Source organism: Zootoca vivipara, chromosome 12 (genome assembly GCF_965207765.1).
Source record: "Zootoca vivipara chromosome 12, rZooViv2.hap1.1, whole genome shotgun sequence".
Taxonomy (NCBI): domain Eukaryota; kingdom Metazoa; phylum Chordata; class Lepidosauria; order Squamata; family Lacertidae; genus Zootoca; species Zootoca vivipara.
The window spans coordinates 14,737,240-14,762,435 of NC_142595.1; the positions used below are offsets into that span (position 1 = coordinate 14,737,240).

General features: G+C 46.6%; 2 protein-coding genes across 2 annotated transcripts in view; both read right to left on the reverse strand.

The window, feature by feature from the left end:
- Positions 1-252: 252 nt before the first annotated feature.
- CNP (2',3'-cyclic nucleotide 3' phosphodiesterase) lies at positions 253-21,672 on the reverse strand. Its single transcript, XM_035134893.3, has 4 exons — positions 21,529-21,672; positions 9,854-10,520; positions 5,539-5,681; positions 253-3,665 (listed from the first exon to the last, which is right to left on the reverse strand). Exons 1-4 carry the CDS (start codon positions 21,529-21,531, stop codon positions 3,213-3,215), a joined length of 1,266 nt encoding a protein of 421 aa, XP_034990784.1. The 5' UTR covers positions 21,532-21,672; the 3' UTR covers positions 253-3,212.
- Positions 10,384-25,196, reverse strand: part of ODAD4 (outer dynein arm docking complex subunit 4) — a 34,893-nt gene continuing 20,080 nt past the window's right edge. The window contains exon 12 of the mRNA XM_060281098.2: positions 10,384-10,520. Within this exon, the coding sequence (XP_060137081.1) occupies positions 10,471-10,520 (50 nt within the window). The 3' untranslated portion in view covers positions 10,384-10,470. The remainder of the gene's footprint in view (positions 10,521-25,196) is intronic.

Genomic DNA, 25,196 nt, shown 5'->3' on the forward strand with positions numbered 1-25,196 from the left:
CGATACACCCTTCTGGCACGTGAATATCATATGAAAAGCACTCTGAGAGACCCACAAACTGCAAGAGAAAGTCCATTGGGAAGTTTGGCTCCTCTTGTGACTCATTTCCAAGAGAAAAAATCTCTGGTAGCAAGTAATTGCCAGTTTGGGTACCCAGTGACGATGCCCTCGGCTTCTATCTGTGTAACCTCAAAGTTCACCTACTGATGGCTAGAGCAAGCAGGTTTCTTTTAAGTATAAACTCAGCAAACATTTCTGTATATTAATAACAGATTTATTTAAGTATATTTTACAGTTGCTATGAGTCTTAAGCTCCTATTTGGCCCTGGATCAGAGTTAAAAAGGTATTTTTTAAAAGAAATAAAAAGTTACACCAGTCAGAACCACAAAGATGTACTACTTTCCTCATAAGTAAAAATAAGAATTTGACTGTATTCTAGACAGACATATTAACAGAAACTTGACCATTAGATAACCAGTATGTGAAATCTTAATCTGGCACAGGTATTATACACAAATACAAGTTATGATGATGTGATAGATGTTTCCTGAGCGACAGTTAGCATAACCAATTCCCCACCCCCTTCTGTAACTAAACATTCAAGTGAATTAGACTTTGATGTACAAACCGAAAAGACCCATCTTGCTTTAATATATTTGATGCCAATTTTGGCTTTGTGTGTTCAGAGCAGGCATAGGCAAACTCCGCCCTCCAGATGTTTTGGGGCTACAATTCCCATCATCCCTTGCCACTGGTCCTGCTAGCTAGGGATGATGGGAGTTGTAGTCCCAAAACATCTGGAAGGCCGAGTTTGCCTATGCCTGGTTTGGAGCACGTTTAAACCTTCTGTTTCAAGTTCAATCCCGTGCTAGGCACTTCCTCATATTACTCTTAGGATCATTCACATAGGGTCATTATTCAGTGAGGTTATACAAGAATAAGCATTGAGGGATGGGGGAAGACTCTGGTCTTCTAGTAGCATAAATGAGCCAACTCTGGAGTGGGAGGTACTTTAGATCCTGTGCTTTGTACAACTTCAAACAGAAAGTAAAAGCACACACTACAGATTTCTGCATGTACAGTGGTACCTCAGCTTATGAACTTAATCCGTTCCGGAAGTCCCATTCTTAAACCGAAAGCGTTCTTAAACCGAGGCACGCTTTCCCTAATGAGGCCTCCCGCCTCCGGTGCCCTTCCACTGTTCAGATTCCATTCTTAGTCCGCGGTAAAGGTTTGAAAACTGGGTTTTGCGGAGTTCGTAAACCGAATCGTTCAAAGACAGGACTGTTCTTAAACCGAGGTACCACTGTACTTGATTTAAAAAAGCAGCGTGCTCAAATGTCTTACATAACTACTGCTGGAATGCAGTCAGGTAAACAATGCGTTCAACAGGACATGTCAAAGTTGCAAGGCGAGAGGAGGATATTTAATAGGAAACTGAAATATTCAGTAAGTGAGCAGCAGTCCTATTCACAAAATTAAAAATAAATTCTTGCAATAAGAGTGGCTGGGAGTTTTATTTACTTCTATATCTAAAATAGGCCACTGTCAAGAGTCGTAACCATGATCCAGCTGAGATGTAAAAAAAATGCTGCACTTGTCTCATACGTCTACGTTTTAACTGAACACCTGCACACTACCGTAGTATGCATAAAAGGCAGATATAAAAACTAAACAGTACCTTTATTCAGAATCTGATGTATCCAGAGGAGAGAGATGGGAAATCTGTGGCCGTTGTGTTGTTGGATTCCAATTCCTATCCACCACCGACCATTGGTCATGCTGGCTGGGGCTCTACATACTTATCTGAGAATAATTTTATTCTTTTCATTATTATTTGTTGAATTTATATACCACCCTATACCCGGAGGTCTCGGGGTGGTTTGCTGAAAAGATTACAATATATAAAATCAAAATAACCCAATAGTACCGCCCCAAAAAAGAGCCACATTTTAAAAGGGCATGGTCAACCAAAGGCCTGGTTAAAAAGGAACGTTTTTGCCTGGCACCTAAAGGTGTATAATGAAGGCGCCAGGCGAACTTGCCTGGAATAAATCACATTAAACTCCATGGGACGGCTGTGTAAAGATGCACAAGACTGTGCCATATAAATATCTGTCTAGCACTCATCTGTGTTCACATGCTAGCAGAAAGACACAGGATCCACCACTGGTTCTTGACCAACTTTTTAAAACAAAAAATTGGAAGGGGGGGGGTCATTTGCTGTACACAAACTGCCATATAAGTCCTTGATTAAATACACTTCATGTTAGGATTTATGGACGCTCTTGACTTCACAAGAACCCTGTTGGTCCTTGTAGCAGGATTAACTGCTGATCCAGTTCTAGCTTTTGAAACCCTTTCAGAAATGAAGTAACTAAAGAGAGATGCTATTAAACTACTGTAACTAAGCTGAGATCTGAGTCCAGCAAATCCAAGGCCAGTGCATGGAACTTTTCCTTTATTCCTTTTGATCTATATTTCACAGGATTCTGGGGGAGCAGTGTGAGATCCCAAGCCAGGCAGATTGGGCCTACCTACTCAGCAGAACGTGGGGGGTGAGAATGGATTGTACCACTTCATACTACAGGTGAATCACATCAGCTACCCAGAGTGGCTGGGGCAACCCAGTCCAATGGGTGTGGTACAAATAAATATTTTTATTAAATAAATATTATTTTGAAAACACCCCTCTGTAAATATGTCCCCTGCAAATAACAAACCAGCGTGGTTCTCGCCTCACCATTTCCTTGCTCTGCTGGCTTTCTACTTGCAGAGACCGTTAAGAAAAGACGTAACTTCTCACACATAAACATTTGCAGTCTGACGTGATATAACCCATTCTACCACTTCATTCTGCGAGAGACCTAACAGCACAAGGCCTAGTGGATTTACAAGCAGTGGCCATGCTTAAAGGATGTTTCTCTACCTTTAAAACAAAACAAAACAAAACAAATACTTTAAAAAAAAAAACGCCACAAATCCTGTTGCATTAATCTTAATTCACACATTTAACAAAGGTGCTAATTTTCCATTACCGGCCTCTGGTGGTGTTTTTCCCTGAAGGAGAAGAAATTTCTCTGAAGAGACCAGCTAAGCTAGAATTTAACAAGAGTTGGCTTTAGTTGGATGTGTATGGCTTGGGGAGTTGTTTATAAAAAAAGGTTGCACATTGCTGCAAACCGTAAGGCTGCAGTAGCAAAAAGGGCCCTTAGATGATGATGCAGGCATTAAAAGGGGATCCCCGTTTACTCCCACTTTGAGTTGGCACCAGTTTCCCCTTTCCGTAGTACCCAGAAAAGACACACCTCACCTCAATCTTTTTAGAAAGCTGGAGCATCCACAGGCCATTCCCGTAGGACAAAAGTCTCCCGCCCCCAATTTCCCCAATTTCCTCGCCTTTGTTCCCTGCCTTTTCCAGCTTAACAAACTCTAGGAGGTCAATGCCGGTTTGGACGGCTTCTACCCCACTAGCACAGCCCAGGGTGATGTGGGCCCGACTGCCTTTCGGGAGGCTGACGGCTGGCTGAAGCACGTCCACGTCACCAGGCCACAGAAGCATCTGCTGGTCACTCAGTTCCACGCGGGCACCAGCCGTTCTTGGTGTGATGAAGAGAGCAGAGATGGTCAGGAAGAAGGCTTTTCCATAAGATGACTTAACAGCCTGAGTTTGGGGGGGGGGGAGAGAGAAAGGATTTCTTTTAGGGCTGCCAGTAACACTGAAAGACTTGTTTTAAGATCGTCTTGCTTCATCAGTTATTGGTTGTGTTTAAATGGCTGAACTTGCTCGTTAAAATCCACGGAAGCTTTTGCTGTTGTCGACGGAAAACAGCCTTGCAAAGAACTCCACAAAAGTTACTAGCCTACAGCATAAAAACAGAAACTAGCTGGGCTTCCATGAACACAAAAAGCTACCACACACAATCACACACACAGGAACACCATCCCAGAAATCACAGGATTGCACCCTAAGATAAAGTGGGACATAAAGCTAGCGTCATCTAATTTACAAAAGCTTCACTGTCTGGTTGCAAGTAGCCATTTACCAGTCTGACAAGGTTTCAAAATAATTTTTTGCAAATGTATATCCTGCCCTTCCGTTCAGGTATTTGCAGAGCAGTTAACAACAAGCAGTATAAAATCAAAGGAAGGAAGAATAAGAAATGATCACTTGAAGCGCATATATATATATATATATATATATATATATATATATATATATATATATATATATATATTAAATCTGGGAGATGTGATTGTGGATATATATGTATGTAATCATATTCAGGTATCCCCCCCCCCAAATGGTGGGGAGGAAGGGGTAACTGTGCAGAGTCTGTAACTATTTGTTATAGTTTGCAGTTATGTCTGCTTACAACATAAAAGTCACATTTCATTTTGGGGACTTCACTGGAAAAAACAACCCAAACCAGAATTTGTGCAAAATCTCAAGGCAAGTTTTGAAAGAGACAATAATAATAGTTTATTATTTATAAATCCTGGCTGGGCTTCCCCTGCCACTCTGGGCGGCTTCCAACAAACATTAAAATACATCAAATATCACAGATTAAAAACTTCCCTAAACAGGGCTGCCTTTAGGTATTTTCTAAATGTCAGGTAGTTGTTTATCTCTCTGACCTCTAATGGGAGGGTGTTCCACAGGGCGGGTGCCACTACCGAGAAGGCCCCTCTGCCTGGTTCCCTGTAGCTTTGCTTCTCGCAGTGAGGGAACCGGCAGAAGACCCTCGGAGCTGGACCTCAGTGTCCGGGCAGAAAGATGGAGGTGGAGACGCTCCTTCGGGTATCCAGGACCGAGGCCGTTTAGGGCTTTAAAGGTCAGCACCAACACTTTGAATTGTGTTCGGAAACGTACTATATGTAAGATTGACCTGATTTATGTAACATGTCACTTGTAGGGACTTGAATTGAGTCGCATATTCTCTGCTGAGCTGTTTGCTTTCTTGATTGTATTTTTAAAAACCTCAGCTCGCTGGACACCCAGGGTCATTTTCAGTTCGACTGTTCCACTAGCACCCGGGTAGGCAACCTAAGGTCCGTGGGCTGGATGCGGCCATATCGCCTTCTCAATCCGGCCCGCGTGTTTTTACATGAGTAAGATGTGTCCTTTTATTTAAAATGCATCTCTGGGTTATTTGTGGGGCATAGGAATTTGTTCATTTCCATAGTCCGGCCCACCACATGGTCTGAGGGAGGGTGGACCAGCCCATGGCTGGAAAAGGTTGCTGACCCCTGCACTAGCACAATATAACTTTCTCTCCCCTGCAGCCCCCCAGGCACTCTTAAAATCGGCTCTAGAATTTGGCAGACTTTCCGGAGCAGATTTTGAGGGCGTGCAGGGAGGGGAGAGGAAGGGGAAAGCCCCAGAGTGCAAGAGGAATTCTGCACTCAAAGCGTTGGGTGCAACTGCCAGGATACATATGGATTCCCTTGGAAATGCTCCGCTCCCATCTCAAAAGACAGAGGAGGGTGAACCATCCCTTTTTCCTGGTCAGAGTAGAAGAAAGAAAAGTAATCACCTCCTGCTGTGCGTAGTCATCTGATCCCGGAGCCTTCCCGTAGTCAGTGAACTTCGTGGTACAGTGCAAGACCCCTGGTGGCCTTCTCACAAAGTAGCCAGTCAAGTCAATTTTTGCTTTGGGGTCTTCGCTGGGTTGTCCAACTGCAAACGAAGGAGGAAAATAATGAATCTTGGCAAACTGATCTCCTTGTTTCTTCCCACCTGCTTTCCCCACCCCAATTATTAATACTGTATTTGCCCAAATATAAGCCGCACCCGAATATAAGCCACACCTTTAAAATTCAAGGGGGGGGACAACACCCGAATATAAGCCACTCCCTTAAAATTCCGCAGGCACTCACACTCATTCTGTTTTACTGTATGTCTGTTTCAGCAACGATATCGTAAAAGCCATTTTTGGTAAGGTCTCAAATTTAAGCCGCACTTTGACTTTTCAGCGTCAGAATTTGGAGAGAAAAAAGTGAGGCTTATATTCAGGCCAATACAGTATTATTATTATCATTATTATTATTATACTTAGGACAATCTGCAGGGTTAGTTTAAAGCTGGAAAACAGTGGGCATTAAACACCCGCTGACAAAAACAAGATCTGGTTCTCCCTTTGCTAATTTTTAGAACTTCCACAGACCAAGTAATGTACTGAAACCAAATACTGGCATTTGATTAAAACTTAGCATTTTCAAAATACTATACACTTGCAACGTACACATTTTTGTAAAATTTAATATCAATTAATTTTTTTAAAAAAAACTGCAGCTCTCTAGTTATGTTAAATTTCTTCCAGTCTTTAATCACTGCTTGGAGGCCAGGTGCCTAAAGTGTTTAAGCACGGCCCTTGCTACATCTTGGTAATGCAATCAAGAATTAATATGCAGTGGGGACACAACTGTGGAAGGGGGTCAACTTCAGCCAGTTCAGCATGGATGAGCATTTTTGGCCAGAAGTGCACATTCACAGGAGCAGTATGGCTGCTGACAAAAGCAGCAGCTTACATCATCCCCCCCCTGCCCCCTGGATAATGTTTAGAAGAGGTGGTGGGAAGCTGTGCTATCCACCTCCCACCCCAGATGTTAGACTTTCAATCCCCCATCATCCCTGATCATGGGCCATGCTGGCTGGGGGGCATGGGAGTTGGAGCTTGAGAACACCTGGAAGGTCAAAGGTTCTCCACCCCTGATCAAGCTTCATGGGCTGCCATTTGTAGGGGTGAAGACACCTGCTGGCTGGTTAAGTTGCATTGCAGAGTTTGTAATTCCAGAGACGTTACAATGGGGATGAGAGCGAGAGATGCAGCCTGTTAGCCAAGGAATCTGTGTCTCGTGGGGCGCTTGCTAGCCTTGCCAATGCATGTTATCTCCTTAAGTAACATTGCCCAAATCATTTTTATCATTTCTTAGGGATTCAAATGGAAAGCAGACTGAATGTGTTAGTACAGCAAGGGCACTGTGTAGAACAGGAATCCCCAAACTTCAGCCCTCCAGATGTTTTGGACTACAATTCCCATCTTCTCTGACCACTGGTCCCGTTAGCTAGGGATCATGGGAGTTGTAGGCCAAAACATCTGGAGGGCCGCAGTTTGGGGGTGCCTGGTGTAGAATGTAGAAACTACATTCCTAAGATTTAACCAAGATGTGGATGCTAACTTTCTAACTGCAAGTGCCGCTGCAGATTAGCTTAGGAATGTGGTGGTAAACTTGAAGAGTGCATTCCATCCAGCTGGGTTGGCTTCATTAGGGGCAATTTGATGCCAGGAACTGGGGAACATCTTTAAGATGAACTGCTAGTTGTGGCACGTTTAGAGGTGCCCTGTTCCTTGAAATGGAGGGTGGCTAATGCATGGGAAATATTCCCGTTTGGGTAGGGCTGTGTGGCACATATGTTGAAAGATCCTAAGCATGCATGGGGGCGGGGCGGGGCGGGGACATAGCATTTAACATCCATAAAATATTGGCTTTCATTAAATAAAAGGAAGTAAGAATCACTAAAGAGCCTCGAGCCATCCATTTCGCATGGTTCTGTGGTCCAAAGGGGCTGCCTTTGGGACCCCACCTGAGAGACTCTATGTTTTGAAAGCAAATGGGCCAATGCCTGCCCAAAACCACAAAAGGTTTGCTGGGAGAGCAAATGGATTTGTCAGTGGTCCAAACTCAGGTGGTGCTGAAGAGCTGCTCTGCCCTCCATGTGAGTAGCAGAAGCCGCGTATCATGCGCAAGCTATGCGCATGGGGAAAGTTACCTAACTTACAGGTGCAGGTTGCACAATTCACCTGCTCTTGGTTCAAAATGGGTTGGGGTATTATGTAGCCAAGAGTCCAGACAGGTCAGGCTTCTGCCATCAAGCTAGAAAGCCAAGTTCTTCCAAGCCAGGAGGCCCCTCCCAACCCTGTTTGTAAGATCCTACTTTGCTACTAGGTTGGCCCTGCCTTTACACTGGCAAGCACCAGAGTGTGGCATAAGCTTTGCACGGGGAAGGTGGAGTAGACAAGCTGCCTGGATGAGCTGCATAGTCCTTGTGACAAGCACTCTTGTGATTCTTTTGTAGACTTTTGTGGTGGACTCTCCTTCATTGGAGTTTTTAAAGCAGAGGTTGGGTGGCCATGTGTCAGGGATGCTTCAGTTGAGATTCCTGCATTGCAGGGGGTTAAGACCTGATGACCCATGGGGTCCCTTCCAGCTCTATAACTCTAGGAGCCTTTGACCATGCAGGTGCCTAGGATGGCACTTCTACAGTGGTTGTGTTTCTGGCTTGTAACACCCACTCCTCTCCTTCGCTTCAGCAGTTCTGTTTTGAGGCGTCTCGGTGTTCTCCATCATTTGGTTTCGGGAGGCTGTTCAGAATGTGAGAAGCTTTCTGAACAGCCTCCCGAAACCAAATGATGGAGAAGACCGAGACGCCTCAAAACAGAACTGCTGAAGCGAAGGAGAGGCAGGAAGGATATCTCTTCCTACTCCTCAATGGGGGCTGGTTTCTTGGCAGTATCTTTAACGAAGATGGATCGGGGGTTCCTGCAGCCATTGGGAAGCTGCTGCTGGTGTAGGATGGGGGAAGAGGGGCTGGTCTCATTGGCTTACAGAGTCAGGTAACATGGGTGGGTGTCTGGAGGCAAGAGCTCAGGGAACATGGGCAGGATTAGGCAGTGGCCCACAACATCTAAGCCAGGCATCCCCAAACTGTGGCCCTCCAAATGTTTTGGCCTACAACTCCCATGATCCCTAGCTAAGAGGACCAGTGGTCAGGGATGATGGGAATTGTAGTCCAAAACATCTGGAGGGCCGAAGTTTGGGGGTGCCTGATCTAAGCGCTTTAGATGTTAGAACAGACCCCCTTCGTTCACAGCAGTATTTCTAACCTTAGGGCAAGAGTGAGGAATGTTTGCTCCTACAGATATTGTTGCACTACAACTCCCATCAGCCGCGGTCAGCATGGCCAAGGGCTAGGGGTGATGGGAGTTGAGCTCCAGCAACTTCGAGAGTTCCCCAAACCTGCAGCACACAGAACATTCTCAAAGGGTGAACTTGTGGGTTCTGCTCCAGTGTCTCCCTTAAACAATATGCACTCAGAATTAACAGAGTTTTGATTCTGCATAATTCCTTTTCGTTTCCCCAAGTGATTCAGTAATTATTGGATTCGACAGGGTGCGGCACAAATGAGTAACGAGACAATCTCAGGCCTTCTCGTCAGCAGGAGAACTGGAAACTTGATATCTTAAAAAAGGAGAGTGTTTGCTGAACAAGTATAGGATACCAGCAATTAACATCAAAGGAAACAACATGGGAGCTAGGTAGAAGTTGCTTATCTTATGGTCAACTAATAGAAAACCAGGTCTCGTGGGTTAGTTAAAAGGTAAGGTAAAGGGACCCCTGACCATTAGGTCCAGTCATGACCGACTCTGGGGTTGCGCGCTCATCTCGCATTATTGGCCGAGGGAGCCGGCGTATAGCTTCCAGGTCATGTGGCCAGCATGACAAAGCCGCTTCTGGCAAACCAGAGCAGCACATGGAAACGCCGTTTACCTTCCCGCTGTAGCGGTTCCTATTTATCTACTTGCATTTTGACGTGCTTTCGAACTGCTAGGTTGGCAGGAGCTGGGACCAAGCAATGGGAGCTCACCCCGTCACAGGGATTCGAACCGCCGACCTTCTGATCAGCAAGCCCTAGGCTCAGTGGTTTAACCACAGCGCCACCTGGGTCGTGGGAGCTAGGTAGAAGTTGCTTATCTTATGGTCAACTAATAGAAAACCAGGTCTCGTGGGTTAGTTAGTAGAAGGCAAATCTGACACAAAAAAACAAACAGGTTTTTGGGGGGGACCCACAGTGCTTAGCCTCCTTTCTGAAGACTTTGATACTGGCAAGCTCGTCCAAAAACGCCTGCCCGGTCTTCCGCAGGTTCTCCGAGCTCCTTTTGCTCAAAAACCACCCATAATACAAGGGAAGGAAATCCTTTTCCAAACTGGGCTTCAGCTTCTTGAGCTCATCCGCCGAGAGTTTCCACTGGTTCTTATCCTTCAGCTGCAAGCAATCCATTTTCCACGTCGTCTTGGGCTCCACGATGATGACCTGGTAGCGGAATGTGTCGGCAATGTCGAAGATCTGATCCAGGCGCTCCCTCTCATGGTGGGTGTCGTCTACCACCAGCACGCTGATGTCACGCTTGCAGTAGTCACCTAGGTCCTCGTCGACCTTGCCATAGTCGTCGGGAATGGCGCTCCTGACGGCAGGCTGGATTTTGTAGCTGTCAGCGGAGATGACCTTGCAAGCATCTTTGTACTTGTCGTGGATGGCCTGCGCCAAAGTGGACTTCCCGCTGCCAGGCAGGCCCCGCAGAATGAACAGCGTCTTCGACTCCCGGATGGTGGCGATGGTGTCGTTGTCGTCCAGGAAAGGGAACTGCAAGCTCTCGGGGCGTTCCTTGGGCTGGGAAGACATTTTCCTAAATATCTTGGGCAGGAACGTGTGGCTCTTCCGGCCGAAGCCTTTGTTCTGGAAGGGAAGGGAAAGAAAAGGAATAGTTGTGCGCAGTTCAGCCGGAACATTCCAGAGAGAGATACCATCTTTGGGCCCTCAATAATAGGGCCACTGTTTTCAGTCTGAACCAGAGAGGGGATTTTTTGTTTTTGTTGCTGCTGCTGCTGCTGCTGGGCTATTCAGATGGGCACAAATGGCCCAGTGATGGCTTTTAAATGATGCTATTATGTCAGCTAAGAACATGGTGCATTCCAGAAGCAGCAGCCCTGTTAATCTGCTGTAGGGAAAAGGTGGGGAGGGGAAAACCACACACCCTACGGCACCTTTCAAAGAAACTAACGTTTCTTGAGGCCTACAAAACCTCATGCCACAAATACCTCTAATTTATGTACTACTCTTCCTCTAGAGAGCACCTTCCATAGGAAATTCCACAGCTCTTAAAAAAAAAAAATCCAAGTTCTGATCAGCCCCATATCGTCTTGCGGCCTAAGTGGCTCTTACCAGGGGGTGGGATGCATGGCTGCCAAAATCTTCCCTAGTAACAAACTACGAAAATAATGCGCTGAATGTTCAGTGTTTCCCCGCCTCCTGCCAGTAAGCCAATCGAGCGAGATGGAGAAATGAGCTGTTTTTGGACTACAATTCCCATCAACCCTCCTGCTTGCTAGGGATGATGGGAGTTGTTGCCCAACGACAGTTGGAGACCCAAGTTTGGGAAACCCTGAACAGGAAGTGATGGCTCAACAAGTTGGTGGAGGGTATCGGTGGCAACCACCCCACATTGGCTACATTCTCCCCTCCAGTGTCAGAAGAGTGTGTCAGGAATGCTTTGATGGTGCTTCCTGCTTGGCAGGGGGTTGGACTGGATGGCCCTTGTGGTCTCTTCCAACTCTATGAGTCTATGATTCTATTCTATGATTCTAAGAGGTATGGTTCTGCATACCAGCTGATTGGGATCGCAGGTAGGGAAAGCCCTACTTCTGGGATTCCCATGGGCACCTGGATGGCCACTGTGGTAAAAGGAAGATGGGCCTTTGGCCTGGTCCAGTTTACAAGGTAAGCCGCTATCTCCCTCCCTCATTCAATACACACATGCAAGTATGCACTTGCGCACAAGCAATTTAGGCCCTCCCACCCAGAAGCATCAACTGTGGCAGAAGGTGTGCCGTTTCAAAGTTTCCTTCTTGAAAAACGACATGAAACTGAAGATGCAAAATACTTGCTGCCCCCACAGCTGCTGAGGAAGTGAAGATGTTCCCTGTGAGCCTACGACAGGCAGCACAGGAAGCGAGAGAAGAGCTGGCTCTCTCAAGTGTGACTATCAACACACAACCTCTCTCTTTTTCTTCCCCAAAGAGATACTTTGGTGCGAAGGCAAGGACTTATGACTGGTACTTTGTGACGAATGTATTGAGGCGGTGAAAAGGCTGGAAGAAGGGAGAGGAACCCCTGAGCAGATAAGGCCAGGCATCCCCAAACTTCAGCCCTCCAGATGTTTTGGACTACAATTCCCATCATCCCTGACCACTGGTCCTGTTAGCTAGGGATCATGGGAGTTGTAGGCCAAAACATCTGGAGGGCCGCAGTTTGGGGGTGCCTGAGATAGACCACAGTACCAGCAGAGGTGGGCAGATTCTGTGCAAACATTGGCCATTTTTTAAAAAAAGCCGCAGCCTTCCGTTTCTCACTGTGAAGCCTGGTGAAATGGCCAAACTCAAAACAGGGATGAATGGTAGTCAAAGTCCCACCCGACACACAGCCCTCTTTGCCCCTTCCTACAATAATCAAAATTAGAACATTTATCGGTGTGTGCAGTGTGTAACCTGCCGAGTTCAGCTTTTCCCGGCGCAGAATTTTAATACTTAGCTCAGAACAAAACCCTCGGGGGTTAGCTAAGTGAGCAGAGCAGGCAAAAATCCGAAGAGTGATGGCAGAGGAGCAAAAGGATCGGAGAGAAAGATCATGGCTCAAAGAGGATTTGCAGAAGCAGCCGGCTTTAGCAAAAACAAAACAAAACAGGCTTCCCCGGGTGTGCTGAGTCCCTGTCAGAGCCAGTCCCTACCATCAGGCAGAGGAAGGCAGCTGCCTCAGGCAACACATTGTTACTTAATTGGTTATTAAAGGTAAAGGGAACCACTGACCATTAGGTCCAGTCGTGACCGACTCTGGGGTTGCGTGCTCATCTCGCATTATTGGCCGAAGGAGCCGGCGTACAGCTTCCGGGTCACGTGGCCAGCATGACAAAGCCGCTTCTGGCAAACCAGAGCAGCACATGGAAACGCCGTTTACCTTCCCGCTGGAGCGGTACCTATTTATCTACTTGCACTTTGAGGTGCTTTCAAACTGCTAGGTTGGCAGGAGCTGGGACCAAGCAACGGGAGCTCACCCCGTCACAGGGGTTCGAACCGCCGACCTTCTGATCAGCAAGCCCTAGGCTCAGTGGTTTAACAACAGCGCCACCTGGGTCCCAATGGTTATTACTGTCTCGGAATTCCTAGGGACAGGCACTTGTGGGATTTTTCTGGCTCAGGTACTAAAATAACTTGTCTAATGACTTGGTGGGGTGCAGTGATGGTTGATGTTCAGCCTCGGGCAGCAAAAATGCCACGGGGGCCAGTTCTGCCATGGGCGATGGAAGCAGAAAGCAAAGGTGGTGAGCCTCAAGCTGGGTGCAGAGTTTGAGAGAAGGTGCAGGATAAAGAGAGATGAAAAGAGGCAGAGTGAGTCTTAAGCTGTTAGAAGTTGGGTGCTGCTGTTCAAGAAGGGGTAGCCAACCTGGCAACTCTGAGAGATCAGATATCCAGTCCCCACTGGTTCCTGCCAAGATAGCTGATGGCCAGGGACGATGGGAGTTATGCTGCAACAGCAACACCTGGTAGGCACACATGCTCTTCTGAATTTCAGAGACATTACACACAGTTGTTTCGCAACCACCAAAGCAAGCTTTTAGAAGCCTTTATCAGGGGATTGAGATTGCAATTTAAGGATCTAGGGGCCTTAAAAAGGTAAAGGTAAAGGGACCCCTGACCATCAGGTCCAGTCGTGTCCGACTCTGGGATTGCGGCGCTCATCTCGCTCTATAGGCCGAGGGAGCCAGCGTTTGTCCGCAGACAGCTTCCAGGTCATGTGGCCAGCATGACAAAGCTGCTTCTGGCAAACCAGAGCAGCGCATGGAAACTCCGTTTACCTTCCCGCCAGAGCAGTCCCTATTTATCTACTTGCACTTTGATGTGCTTTTGAACTGCTAGGTTGGCAGGAGCTGGGACCGAGCAACGGGAGCTCACCCCGTTGCAGGGATTCGAACTGCCGACCTTCTGATCAGCAAGCCCTAGACTGTGGTTTAACCCACAGCACCACCTGGGTCCCTTAGTAGACCACCTGGGTCCCTTAGTAGACCACCTGGGCCTTAGTAGACCACAAACTTAAGGCCACCTGGGCCTTAGTAGACCACAAACTTAACATGAGTAAACAGTGTGGTGCAGCAGCAGTAGAAAAACTAATGCTATTCTAGGCTGCATCAGTAGAAATATAGTGTCTCGATCAAGGGAATTAATAGTACCGCTCTATTCTGCCTCGGTCAGACCACACCTGGAATACTGTTTCCAGTTCTGGGTGCCACAATTAAAGAAGGATATTGGCAAGCTGGAACGTGTGCAGAGGAGGGAGACCAAGATGATCAAGCGTCTGGAAAACAGAGGAGACAGGATCGCCATCTTCAAGTGCCTAAAGGGATGTCACATGGAAGATGGAGCAAGCTTGTCTCCTTCTGCTCTGGAGGGCAGGACTCAAGCCAAAGGATTCAAGTTATGAGAAAGGAGATTCTGACTGAACATCAAGAAGAACAGTAAGACAGCTGTCAGGCAGCGGAACGGTCTCCCTAAGGAGGTTGTGGACTCTCCTTTCTTGGAGGTTTTTATGCAGAGGTTGGATGGCCATCTGTCATGGATTCGTTAGTTGAGATTCCTGCATTGCAGGGGGTTGGACTAGATGACCCTTAGAGGTCCCTTCCAGCTCAGCAATTCTATAGCTACATGTCTCCCAGATCCTTGAAGATAAACAAGGCATCTGTGGTGCCATAATGACTATCAAAGTAGTTATTACAGCCAAAGAAATAAACGATTCACTACTTTTGTTGACGCAGAAGCAGGGAAGACCGAGTGGCGCAAGTCGACCAAGACTCGTATTACAATGTGGGGGGAAAGAAAACCCAACTCTGTTCCTGTGTTCAGTTTCAAGACATAGTGAAGATGCTGCCTGTGTTTGGTCAAGACAAGGGCGTTTGAGTAGCTATTGCACTATTTTGACAAAAACAGCTGCCTGGGGAACAGCGGTTAACAATGGCTTAAAACACACACACACACACACACAGAAGACAAAACAAAACAATAATTGTGGGTGGGAAGGCACACACTGTGAGCACCAATTGTTTTGCAAGTGAAACTGAAATAATAAATGCTTGTGTTAAAAATGAGGGGGAGGAGGCAAGGACAATGGTACCACAGAAGCCAGTCTAAAGAGGAGAACTTGGATGGTTTTCCAGTGCGGAACAATTTGTCCCATTCTGCACAAAACAGGCCCCCTCCTCACTTTCCTTCCCTGTATCGCACCACACCAACAAGCAATAAGGGAGGGACCAAATAGCAAGGAGGGCACAGCTGCTTAGCTAGCCCCCCCCCAAAAAAACCTTTACATTACAGACTGCAGATAATGGTCATAATTTGTTGGGAACCCAAGCTCCCAGTCCTTTAATGCAAAAAGAAGAAGAAGAAGATTGCCCTGCAATGCAGTTGTCCTGCACTGTGTCACACAAGCCAAAACCACTGCCTTCCAAGTCAAAATCAGTATTATCATTACAAATCAGTATCATTTTAACGGTATAAATTTTTTAAAGCACCTTCTCTACGATCAAACCCAATACTGTGTACAGGCATATAATAATATACACTGGCCTGGATCCACATCTAGTGATCCTTGTTGGAAAGCTCACTGAAGTCCATGCAACTAAAATAAATGGGACACACGAGCAATTTAAGTGTAGCTTATTTCGGTGAATAAAACTTACCAGAGACGTCCAAATTAATTAAAGCCTGGTCCTACAAACCCTCTAAAAAACAGCTGGATCATAAGTAACTACTGTACTAGAGATACCTCCTACATAACACATTTTCCACATTCCACTGAAGGGTCTGCTGTCCAAACTGTTACTCGCAGTATTCAAGGTGAATTGAGATTGAAAAGCTGCAGCAAAATAAGGGAGTGGGAGGATGTTTTGTTTTTTGTTTTTACTTGGTATTTTGTACAATAATATTAATGTTTTATATACTGGTTTTCTTTTTTTATCGTATAATGAATTTCTGTTTATATTTTTAAACGCAAGTCAATTGGAAACATTTTATGCAAGTGATTATGTAGTAATGTACTACTATGTAGTAACAACAAAAAAAGGCACCAGGAGCTGAAATGGTCTAAGGCACTTCTGTGCAAGAGAAGGCGGCTTTGAGCTCTTCATTCTGTGCCAAATGAAAACTATGAACGTCAAATGGGAAGTTGGATGCTAGTTTCTTCTTACAAGTTGTCACAAGATTGCTCTCCACTTTTGCCAATCGCTGAGTGATGTGTTTTTCATTTTTGGTTACTGCTTGGCTGCTGTTCACGCATGATCCATCAAGCAAGCCTTTTTTAAATGGGATCGAACCTACCTCCCCTCTAATCCAGCATCCTTTTCTCAAGGATGAAAAGCCCCCCCCCAAAGCAGAACACGGACACAACAGCTCCCTCCCTACTTGCACATCCTTTCAACAGCCTCCAACACTGGATGGAGGTAGCGCATGGCGTTTCACAGCTCGATGAAAATGTGCGAGGACTCCAAGATGAGTCAGTGAGCACCAGTTCAGACCCTGCCAATGTAGATGTGAAGTCAGGATTTATTGCCCCATTTATTGCCCCCTTTACACTTGCTTGCGCTGACTCACACCTGCCATTTTAACGCCCATCCACCCAGTTTGGAGGTACACTTTTTAGGCTCGTTAGAGTCTTCTTTTTATTCTTACCACCCTGAATGATTTGGTGCCATCCTCAAGCTCGGCTATGTCATGTTTCACCCATCGGTCCAAATTGTTTATGAACAAGGTAAGAAGCACAGGTACCGATACCAGTGATTGGGGGACCCCCACTTCTTAGAGCCCTCCCTTGAGAGGACCATCCATTTACCCCTACTCTCTGCTTCCTAAACTTTAACCAGTTACTGATCTACAAAAGGACCTCTCCTCTTCTTCCATGACTGCTACACTGACTCTGGAGTCTTTGGTGAAGACAGAGGTGTACATAGGGTCCTTTGCAGTGCTCCCCGAGAGAGAGAGAAATCGCTTTACCACATGCCTTTGTGCCATGGTGTGAGGAGGACAGGAAGGCAAAGGACTTTACTGAAGGCTTTCTCAAAGTCAAAACACACATTTTCTGCTAGATCACACCTATCCATATGCTTACTGGCATTCTCAAATTACTCTAAAAGATTGGACAGAAAGCCATGCTGGTTCTGCTTCAGTAAGGCTGGTTCTTATACACTTGGCAATTCTTTCCTTGATCACGCTATCTGCTAGCTGGCCTGTAATTTCCCAGATGCCTTTTTAAAAAAAATATCTTGCATTAGTTACTTTTCAGCCTTCAGCTATAGAGGCTGATTTTCAGGAGAGGTTGCACGTTTTTCTTAATCAGCAACACCATATTTGTTTCTTAAAACCTCTTGGGTGGATACTATCTGAACCCAGATGGTTCTTAATCTGTCAACAAGGCCTTCTCTGGGCACATTTCTCCACATTTGCCCTATATTTGTATCTAGCCACATTGGGTCACCTGTGGCACCTAAGGCCCATCCCTAAGCCACAGGGCCAGCCTGGGGCATTTTGCCGCTTGAAGCACAATGCCCCATCGCCCCCTGCTAACGCTGCCATCTCACCACAGACCCATGCCCTTGCCCCTCCTGTACAGTGGTGCCTCACTTAACGAATGCCCTGCTTAACGAAATTTTCGCTTAACGAAATGTTTTTTCTAGCAGAGGTTGCCTCGCTAGACGAATTCGTTTTCGTCTAGCGAATCACGGTTTCCCATAGGAATGCATTGAAATTCAATTAATGCGTTCCTATGGGCAAAAAAAAATTACAAAAAAAATCAATGCATTCCTATGGGATTCGCTAGATGAATTTTTTCGTTATAAGAAAAGACCCGTGGAACGAATTAAATTCGTCTAGCGAGGCACCACTGTACTCACACCACCACAGGCATGGCAAGCATGGCACACACCTTTGGGCCCAGATCTGCCACCTATGGCAAGAGTCTCACCCTGCCAAGCAGGAGGGGAAGCCATTTATTTACAGGATTGGAGTAATCTGTGCCACCATGTGCTGTTTTTATTCTCAAAAAAAACAATGTAATGGCTGCCTCTAAGCTGGCAGTTCCACACAGGATCCTGTGTGTGTGTGTGTGTGTGTGTGTGTGTGTGTGTGTGTGTGGTGAGTTGCTACTCTGGCCTCACCTCTGCACCAAGTGTGATTGGATCAGTCATTCCCAATGGAATTGTCTGCCTTGAGCAGAAGCTGCCTGATGTGTCTCTGTATGAGTCACTGGTCTGGGCCTCTACAGAGGGACAGACAATTCTGCCCCATCTCTGCATCGCAGACAATAGGAGCATTCAGTGCCTTAATACAGAGATGCACCAGAATGACCCATCCTCACATGACTCATGCTCTGGGCTTCCTCCAATCAAGAGGTATGCTCAGAACAGAACATGGAAAACAAAGCGGGTCAGCTTCCCTGTGGGCAGGTAATTTAAAATTGTGTCACATTAAAAAGTAAAATACTTTATTTAGGTTGTAGGGTTGTAAAACTGAAATTGCCCCGCATTTAAATTCAGTAAAAGTGTACCTGTCATCAGATTGGTCAATGTGCTTGGTTCAGGATAACCTATAGTCCAGTCAAGAAGGAATGTGATAAAAAAAGTTCGCACTCTTTTTCTTTCACCAAAATGGAAAACTAAATTGGGCGCTGGAGCACTACAACCCATAATAGGCTGTTTCTTCTTCTGAGACCAGTTTGGAAAGCAGAATGTTGATCTGTCTTGCATTTGCCTAAAATGCTATTGGCATGTTCAGTGACCACAAATATGCAAGCAGAATGAAGTGGGATCGAGGGGAAAGAGAGAAGTTCTGCAATAATATTCTAAACCAACAGATCATTTAGAATAAAAGCAATAAAGTAGGTTTTTAGAGCAAACCCAGAACTTCTAATAATACTTATAGCCCCTATGATTTCTCAGGGTACCTGCTCCCCAATTTGAAAAAGCTCAGGGAACAACAAACTGTTTTGAGCAAGTGCCGAGAGAGATAAAAAAATTCTATTCCAGCTGCCCTGTTGCCCAGCTGTTTGTGTGCTTTAGATAAAAACAGGAAAACAAAACTTTGTCGTAAGCCTAAATATAGATCAAATGCCTTTTTTTCAATTTCTTTAGCTGTAAATCGCTGTTTTATTGTTTTGAAACAATATAAAAATGCATTGGTTTTTCAACAAATAAGGAGGGGTAGTGTTTTTTTTAACTTATGTCAGTGAAAGAGTTTGGTTCCAGCTGCACACACAAAAAAAACCACCCCTGAAAATAATTTTGTTTAACGAGTTGCTCATTGGCGAGGGAAAGCACCCTAGTTTTGTTTCCCCAGCAGACTGCTTCTCTAAAAAAATCTCAAAATCCTTCCTGTTCCCCCAGGGTTTTACAGGTGGAAAGGAAGTATCGCAGTACTCTTTTGCCTCCTGCGTGCCCAATATAAGCCAAGCAAATGCACAGTGCTCTCGGCAAGGCTGCAGAAAAGTTGGCACTCCTCATGCAAAATGGCATTTGCTGTCGAATGGAGAACAAATGGGAGTGTGGAAAGCTGGTGCAAGGGGTTGCACCAACAACTAGGAGCAGATGCTTGTTAACAGTGAATGACAGCCTAGGCAGACAAGAAGGGCATATGCCTTCCTCATAAACATTAGGTGCTGGTGCAAAAAAAGAAGTTTAAAATCTCATACTTTGCGGGGATCTCAAACTTGGGGAGGGGGATAAGTATGCTCTTCTCACCCCCTCCTCCCATTTTAGAGAATTTTCACCACAGTTCACACTGTTTCTCCCATACTACTCTCAGGGTACAGTATTTCCAACTTTACTTTATTTATTGAAAAAATAGTAAACTTCCCCCTAAACAAAAACTCCCCAAAAGCATCAGCTGTAGTGTAAAATTACACCCTACCTGTGAAGCAATATACTGTAATACAACTCCAACTAAATCAAGGAGGAACCACCCATGTAAACTGATGTTTTCTCTTGCAAACTGATGTTTTATTTTCCTTAAGTTGGGTTGGCATTCTCAGCCATGCTCGATGAATAGTTTTGTGAAACCGAAGAGGGTTTAAGTGAGCATATGTTCGTCGCCAGGAAAAACCAATCTACATGTACAGGTAGCTCGCATCTCGGCTGACAAAGTCTCTTACAAAATCAATGGCATATTCCTGTATCCAGCTCATTCATAACGGTTGAAAACCTGACAAGGGCCCCCACCCTGGCCATAAATCTGTCTGAAAAGGGATGCCTTATGTTGTTGCAAAATGCACCCTGCTCAGGTGAATGTTAAAGCCACACAACAAATGCAGAGCATGTAATGCTCTACTATACATCTCCCACTTTGAGACTCCGATCTCTTCCAATGCTCAGTGACCTGTCCCCCAGAAGTTAACTTCCACAAGTGTCTGTCATCCTCTGCCCAGGCCCATCTCCCTCTACCTTCCTTTCCCCCCTAAAATGAGGCTCCTGCTGTAGCTCCGGCATAGGCAACCTTGGCTCGCCAGGTGTTTTGGAACTACAGCTCCCATGATCCCTAGCTAACAGGGCCAGTGGTCAGGGATCATGGGAGTTGTAGTAGCTCCAAAACATCTGGAGAGCCAAGGTTGCCTATGCCTGCTGTAGCTTATGCCAGAAAACAAAACAAAAGCACTCCTTGCACCTATAGAGTGTCGCCTCACATCAGCCACTGCCAGGAAAAGTGTGGCATATTGAAAAACGTATTTCTGACAATATGCCTCCCGGACTCACCCCATCCCATACAAAACACCCCATCCCATACAGAAGTGGGTGACGTGCATGCAGAAGGGTGAACGCCCTCCCATCAGATGCCAAGGAGATAAAGAACTACAGATCTTTTAGAAGACATACCAAGGCAGCCCCGTTTCGGGAAGTTTTCAATGCCTGACGTCTTATTGTGCTTTTAAATGTGCTGGAAGCAGCCCAGAGCGGCTGGGTCAACCCCTTCAGATGGGTGGGGTATACATAAAACAACTACCTGACTTTTAGAAGACATCTGAAGGCAGCCCTGTTTAGGAAAGTTTTTAATGTTCGACGCTTTCTCGTGTTTTTAATATTCTGCTGGAAGCCACCCAGAGTGGCTGGGGAAACCCAGCCAGATGGGCGGGGTATAAATAATAAAGTTATTATTATAATCGAATTATGGTTATTATCATTTAAAGTCTAAAACTGGTCCTCACTCCCCACCCATCTTACCATTTTCCCCTCACAGCTCTGGGGAACCACCTTGAGAAAATAAAAACTTCTACAAGCCAGCCATCCCCTCCCCACCTCCACCCCCGGCACCAAGCCCAAGACAATGAAAGAGGAAGGCTAGCCCTACCTGTCTATATACGCTTAGGACTGGTCCCTTATATCCCTGACAAGCACAAGGGCAGGCAGAAACCCAACAGGTAAGGAGGAGCGCTTGACCTACTGAGCACCTGGCAGGCTCAAAGCCTCATTTTTTCCTCCTGCTGCTCGCTCACCTGCTGCTGCCGCCGCCGCCGCCCTTCAGACCCGGAGACGCGCGCACGCCTCTCGCCCCTTTGCTCCGCCCGCTTCCCCACACTTTCGTTTCCCGCCTTGGAGCCCCTTCTTCATTCCCCCCGCCCTCCACCATCACCACTCCCGCCCCGGGACGACGAGCCCACTCACCATGGCAGCGCCGCCGAGCGGAGGGGACTCCCGGACGCAGCGGAATCGACGCCTCGGGAAGATGCAAGACCGCTAATGGACTTCGGCTGCGTTTAGAAGGACGGAGCCCCCTCGCAGCTGCTTTTCATACACGCGGGGGGGGGGGCGAGGCGGGAGTGAAGGGAGGAGGGGCAAGCCACGCCCCCCAGTCCCTGCCTGGCACGACAGGAGGGGAGGATCGGTTTCGCGGAGCGCGCGCGCGGAAGCGGAGCGCGAGTCGCCGCGCTGCCCCCCAGAGGCCGCTGGGCTTCAGGTTCCTGAAAAAATACTTTCGGGAGCCGCCGAAAGGAAGAAGTAGTAGGGGTTAGGGAGGGACGCAGTGCCGGATTTACGTATAAGCTAAACAAGCTACAGCTTAGGGCTCCATTCTCTTGGGGACCCCCAAAAACTTTAAAGGGGAAAAAAAACCACCTGGATGTACATTTCCAAAATATAAGATAAAAACAAATAAAACCTACATACAGCAACAGTGTTTTGTGTTGTGTAGGCTCCTATGATGTAAGTAATGGGCCCCGCCTGCTAGTCTGCTTCCTAAAATATCACTGGTTTGTTCATTTCTATATACAGTATAGGGTGGTGCTGTGGTCTAAACCACAGAGCCTAGGGCTTGCCGATCAGAAGGTTGGCGGTCCCAGCTCCTGCCCACCTAGCAGTTCGAAAGCACGTCAAAGTGCAAGTAGATAAATAGGTACCACTCCGGCGGGAAGGAAAACGGTGTTTCTGTGCGCTGCTCTGGTTTGCCAGAAGCGGCTTAGTCATGCTGGCCACATGACCCGGAAGCTGTCTGCGGACAAACGCCAGCTCCCTTGGCCTATAGAGCGAGATGAGCGCCACAACCCCAGAGTCGTCTGCGACTGGACCTAACGGTCAAGGGTACCTTTACCTTTTACCTTTATATATAGGGTGCCTACATTCTGCATGGACTGGTTGTATTGCAGCATGTGCAAATGGCTGTAGGTACCTATTAGGTCCATAAATTGCCATATAGCATCTATTCAGCACACAAAAAAAAAAAACCAGCGACAATTTGTTGTTGACAAAGGACAGCTGGACATACCTTAGGGCCTCATCAAATTAAATCCGGCCCTGGGTAAAGTAAACGTAAAGGGGCCCCTGACCATCAGGTCCAGTCGTGTCCGACTCTGGGGTTGCGGCGCTCATCTTGCTCTATAGGCAGCGCCGTCTTAAGCGCTCCCGGCGCCGTGGTGTGCCGGATCCTCCGGCGCCCGCCGGATCCCTCCGGCGCCCTCCCGCCCCGTTTCCCAACGCGGTGGGCGGGTGGGCGCTGCTGCACGGCAGGCGGGCGGGCAGGCGCAGCTGCGCGGCGGACCGGTCGGCCAGCAGGTGGGCACAGCTCGCGGCGCCCTCCTGGCGGGCCGGCACCGTGGTGCCCTGCGCCACCCAGCCTGCACGTAGGGCCGGGCCTGTCTATAGGCAACGCAGACAGCTTCCGGGTTATGTGGCCAGCATGACAAAGCTGCTTATGGCGAACCAGAGCAGCGCACGGAAACGCCGTTTACCTTCCTGCCGGAGCGGTCCCTATTTATCTACTTGCACTTTGATGTGCTTTCGAACTGCTAGGTGGCCAGGAGCTGGGACAGAGCAACGGGAGCTCACCCTGTGGCAGGGATTCGAACCACCGACCTTCTGATCAGCAAGCCCTAGACTCTGTGGTTTAACCCACAGCGCCACCTGGGTCCCACCTGTGAGGGAGGGATATATTTTCTTTGTTGCAGCAGGGGTCGTGAGAATAAAAGAAATGCAATCGCCCCAGGCAACTATGGAGGAGGAGAGCCAGCCAGGATTGCAGCCAAACTTGAAGAAATATGAAGGGAGGCATCCTACAAAAATGTTGCGCCCTAAGGCTCCGCCCCAAGAAAATAAAGCAGCCTGGTAAGGACCGAGCATGCTTTAGTAGACTGGTAATTTTACCGTACTTTTTTTTAGTAGGTCAGTAATGTAGTGTGATGGTGGTGGTTGGGAAAGATACATCGAGTGGAATCCCAATCTGAAAGGGATGCCCTGCTTTTTAAGGAAGATACACTATAACAATTTTGTTGCAAACCTTATGGTGATACCAATTGCCCTTTTCTCATATACGTTTTATGATCTTGCAACTCTTAAAACGGCCTGAGTGGCACTTTGATTCTTTAAAACGACAACCACCAGACTTTGGCATATAATAATTAATGAATTAAATAATAATAACAACAATAATAATAATATCCCACTCTGGACAGCTCTCAACAGAATATTAAAAACACGATAAAACATCAAACATTATAAACTTCCCTAAACAGGGCTGCCTTCAGATGTCTTCTAAAAGTCAAATAGTTGTTTATTTCCTTGACATCTGTTGGGAGGGCTTTCCACGGGGCAGGCGCCACTACCGAGAAGGCCCTCTGCCTGGTTTCCTGTAGCTTCACTTAGCGCAGTGAGGGAACCGCCAGAAGGCCCTTGGAGCTGGACCTCAATGTCGAGGCAGAACAATGGGGGTGGAGACACTCCTTCAGGTATATTGAGCCGAGGCCGTTTAGGGCTTAAAAGTCAGGGCCTTTAATATACTAAGTATATTTTAATATATGAAGAAACTACCCGTTTCCCATCCCTGGATACCCTGTTTCTCCAAAAATAAGACATACCCATAAAATAAGCCGTAGCAGGATTTCTAAGCATTTGCGCAATATAAGCCATACCCCGAAAATAAGACATAGTGATAGCCGCAGTTCTGGAGGCCGCCAAGGAAGAGGCTAGGCTGGACATGTAATAAAAAAAATAAGACATCCCCTGAAAATAAGCCACCATGTTTTTTTTGTGTTTTTTTTGAGGAAAAATAAATATAAGACGGTGTCTTATTTTCGGAGAAACGCGGTAGTTGGATACCGACGGGAGGGAAATGTTAGCGTTCCTTCACTTGCCACAGGCACCTGGAAGAAATTTACAGTTTTGCTGTGTGTGTGTGTGTGTGTGTGTGTGTGTGTGTGTGTTCTTTTTTCTGTAATCTGCATGTTACGGTATGGATTGCATGGTTTGATTTGCAGCAGAAAGGTGGGTAGATCATCTGAAGAGATGTCTCTCTAAGCAGATGGTTACTAGTCCAGCTTCCCCCCCCACACACACAATCTAGTGCCATCCAGATGTTTTGGACTACAATTCCCATCAGCCCTAGCTAGCATGGGCTTTGAACATATCGATCTAATTAATGTGCTGCCTGTTTTCTACCAGTGTATATAGACAATGTGGCACATTGTCTACACCATTGCAGAGCCTACACCATTATTACTTGGGGAGGGTGCAAGCATTCTGGAGTTCTGAAAACTTTTTGTATTTGGGGAGCAAGATCAGGAAAAGCCACACAAATCTAATTTACAGTAATAGCTCTTTTTTTGCAAACTCTGATGCATGTGTGCATATGTATACTTCTCAATGATACACTAGGCCGCATGGAAGAAATAGTGTGACTTCTGCACTTATGCTGGACAGAAAGTCATGTTTTGAAGTTTAGATTTCAAAATCTCTCTGGTGAACCGCATCGCCCCAGACCGTGCAGAAATGGCCCATATCTCAACGTGAGGCCTTTGTTCAATGCAACATTTAAAAAACCCCACTCCCTACTGTATTTCCCTCAG

Bases quoted from the DNA above. Each gene is read 5' to 3' on its own strand.
- CNP (XM_035134893.3), bottom strand. The intron at 5,682-9,853 runs GTGGGTCCCCCC...CTTCGTTTGCAG, and splicing joins CAGAAAGGAGGCTAAGCACT to TTGGACAACCCAGCGAAGAC. The intron at 3,666-5,538 runs GTGATTACTTTT...CCCCAAACTCAG, and splicing joins ATGACTACGCACAGCAGGAG to GCTGTTAAGTCATCTTATGG.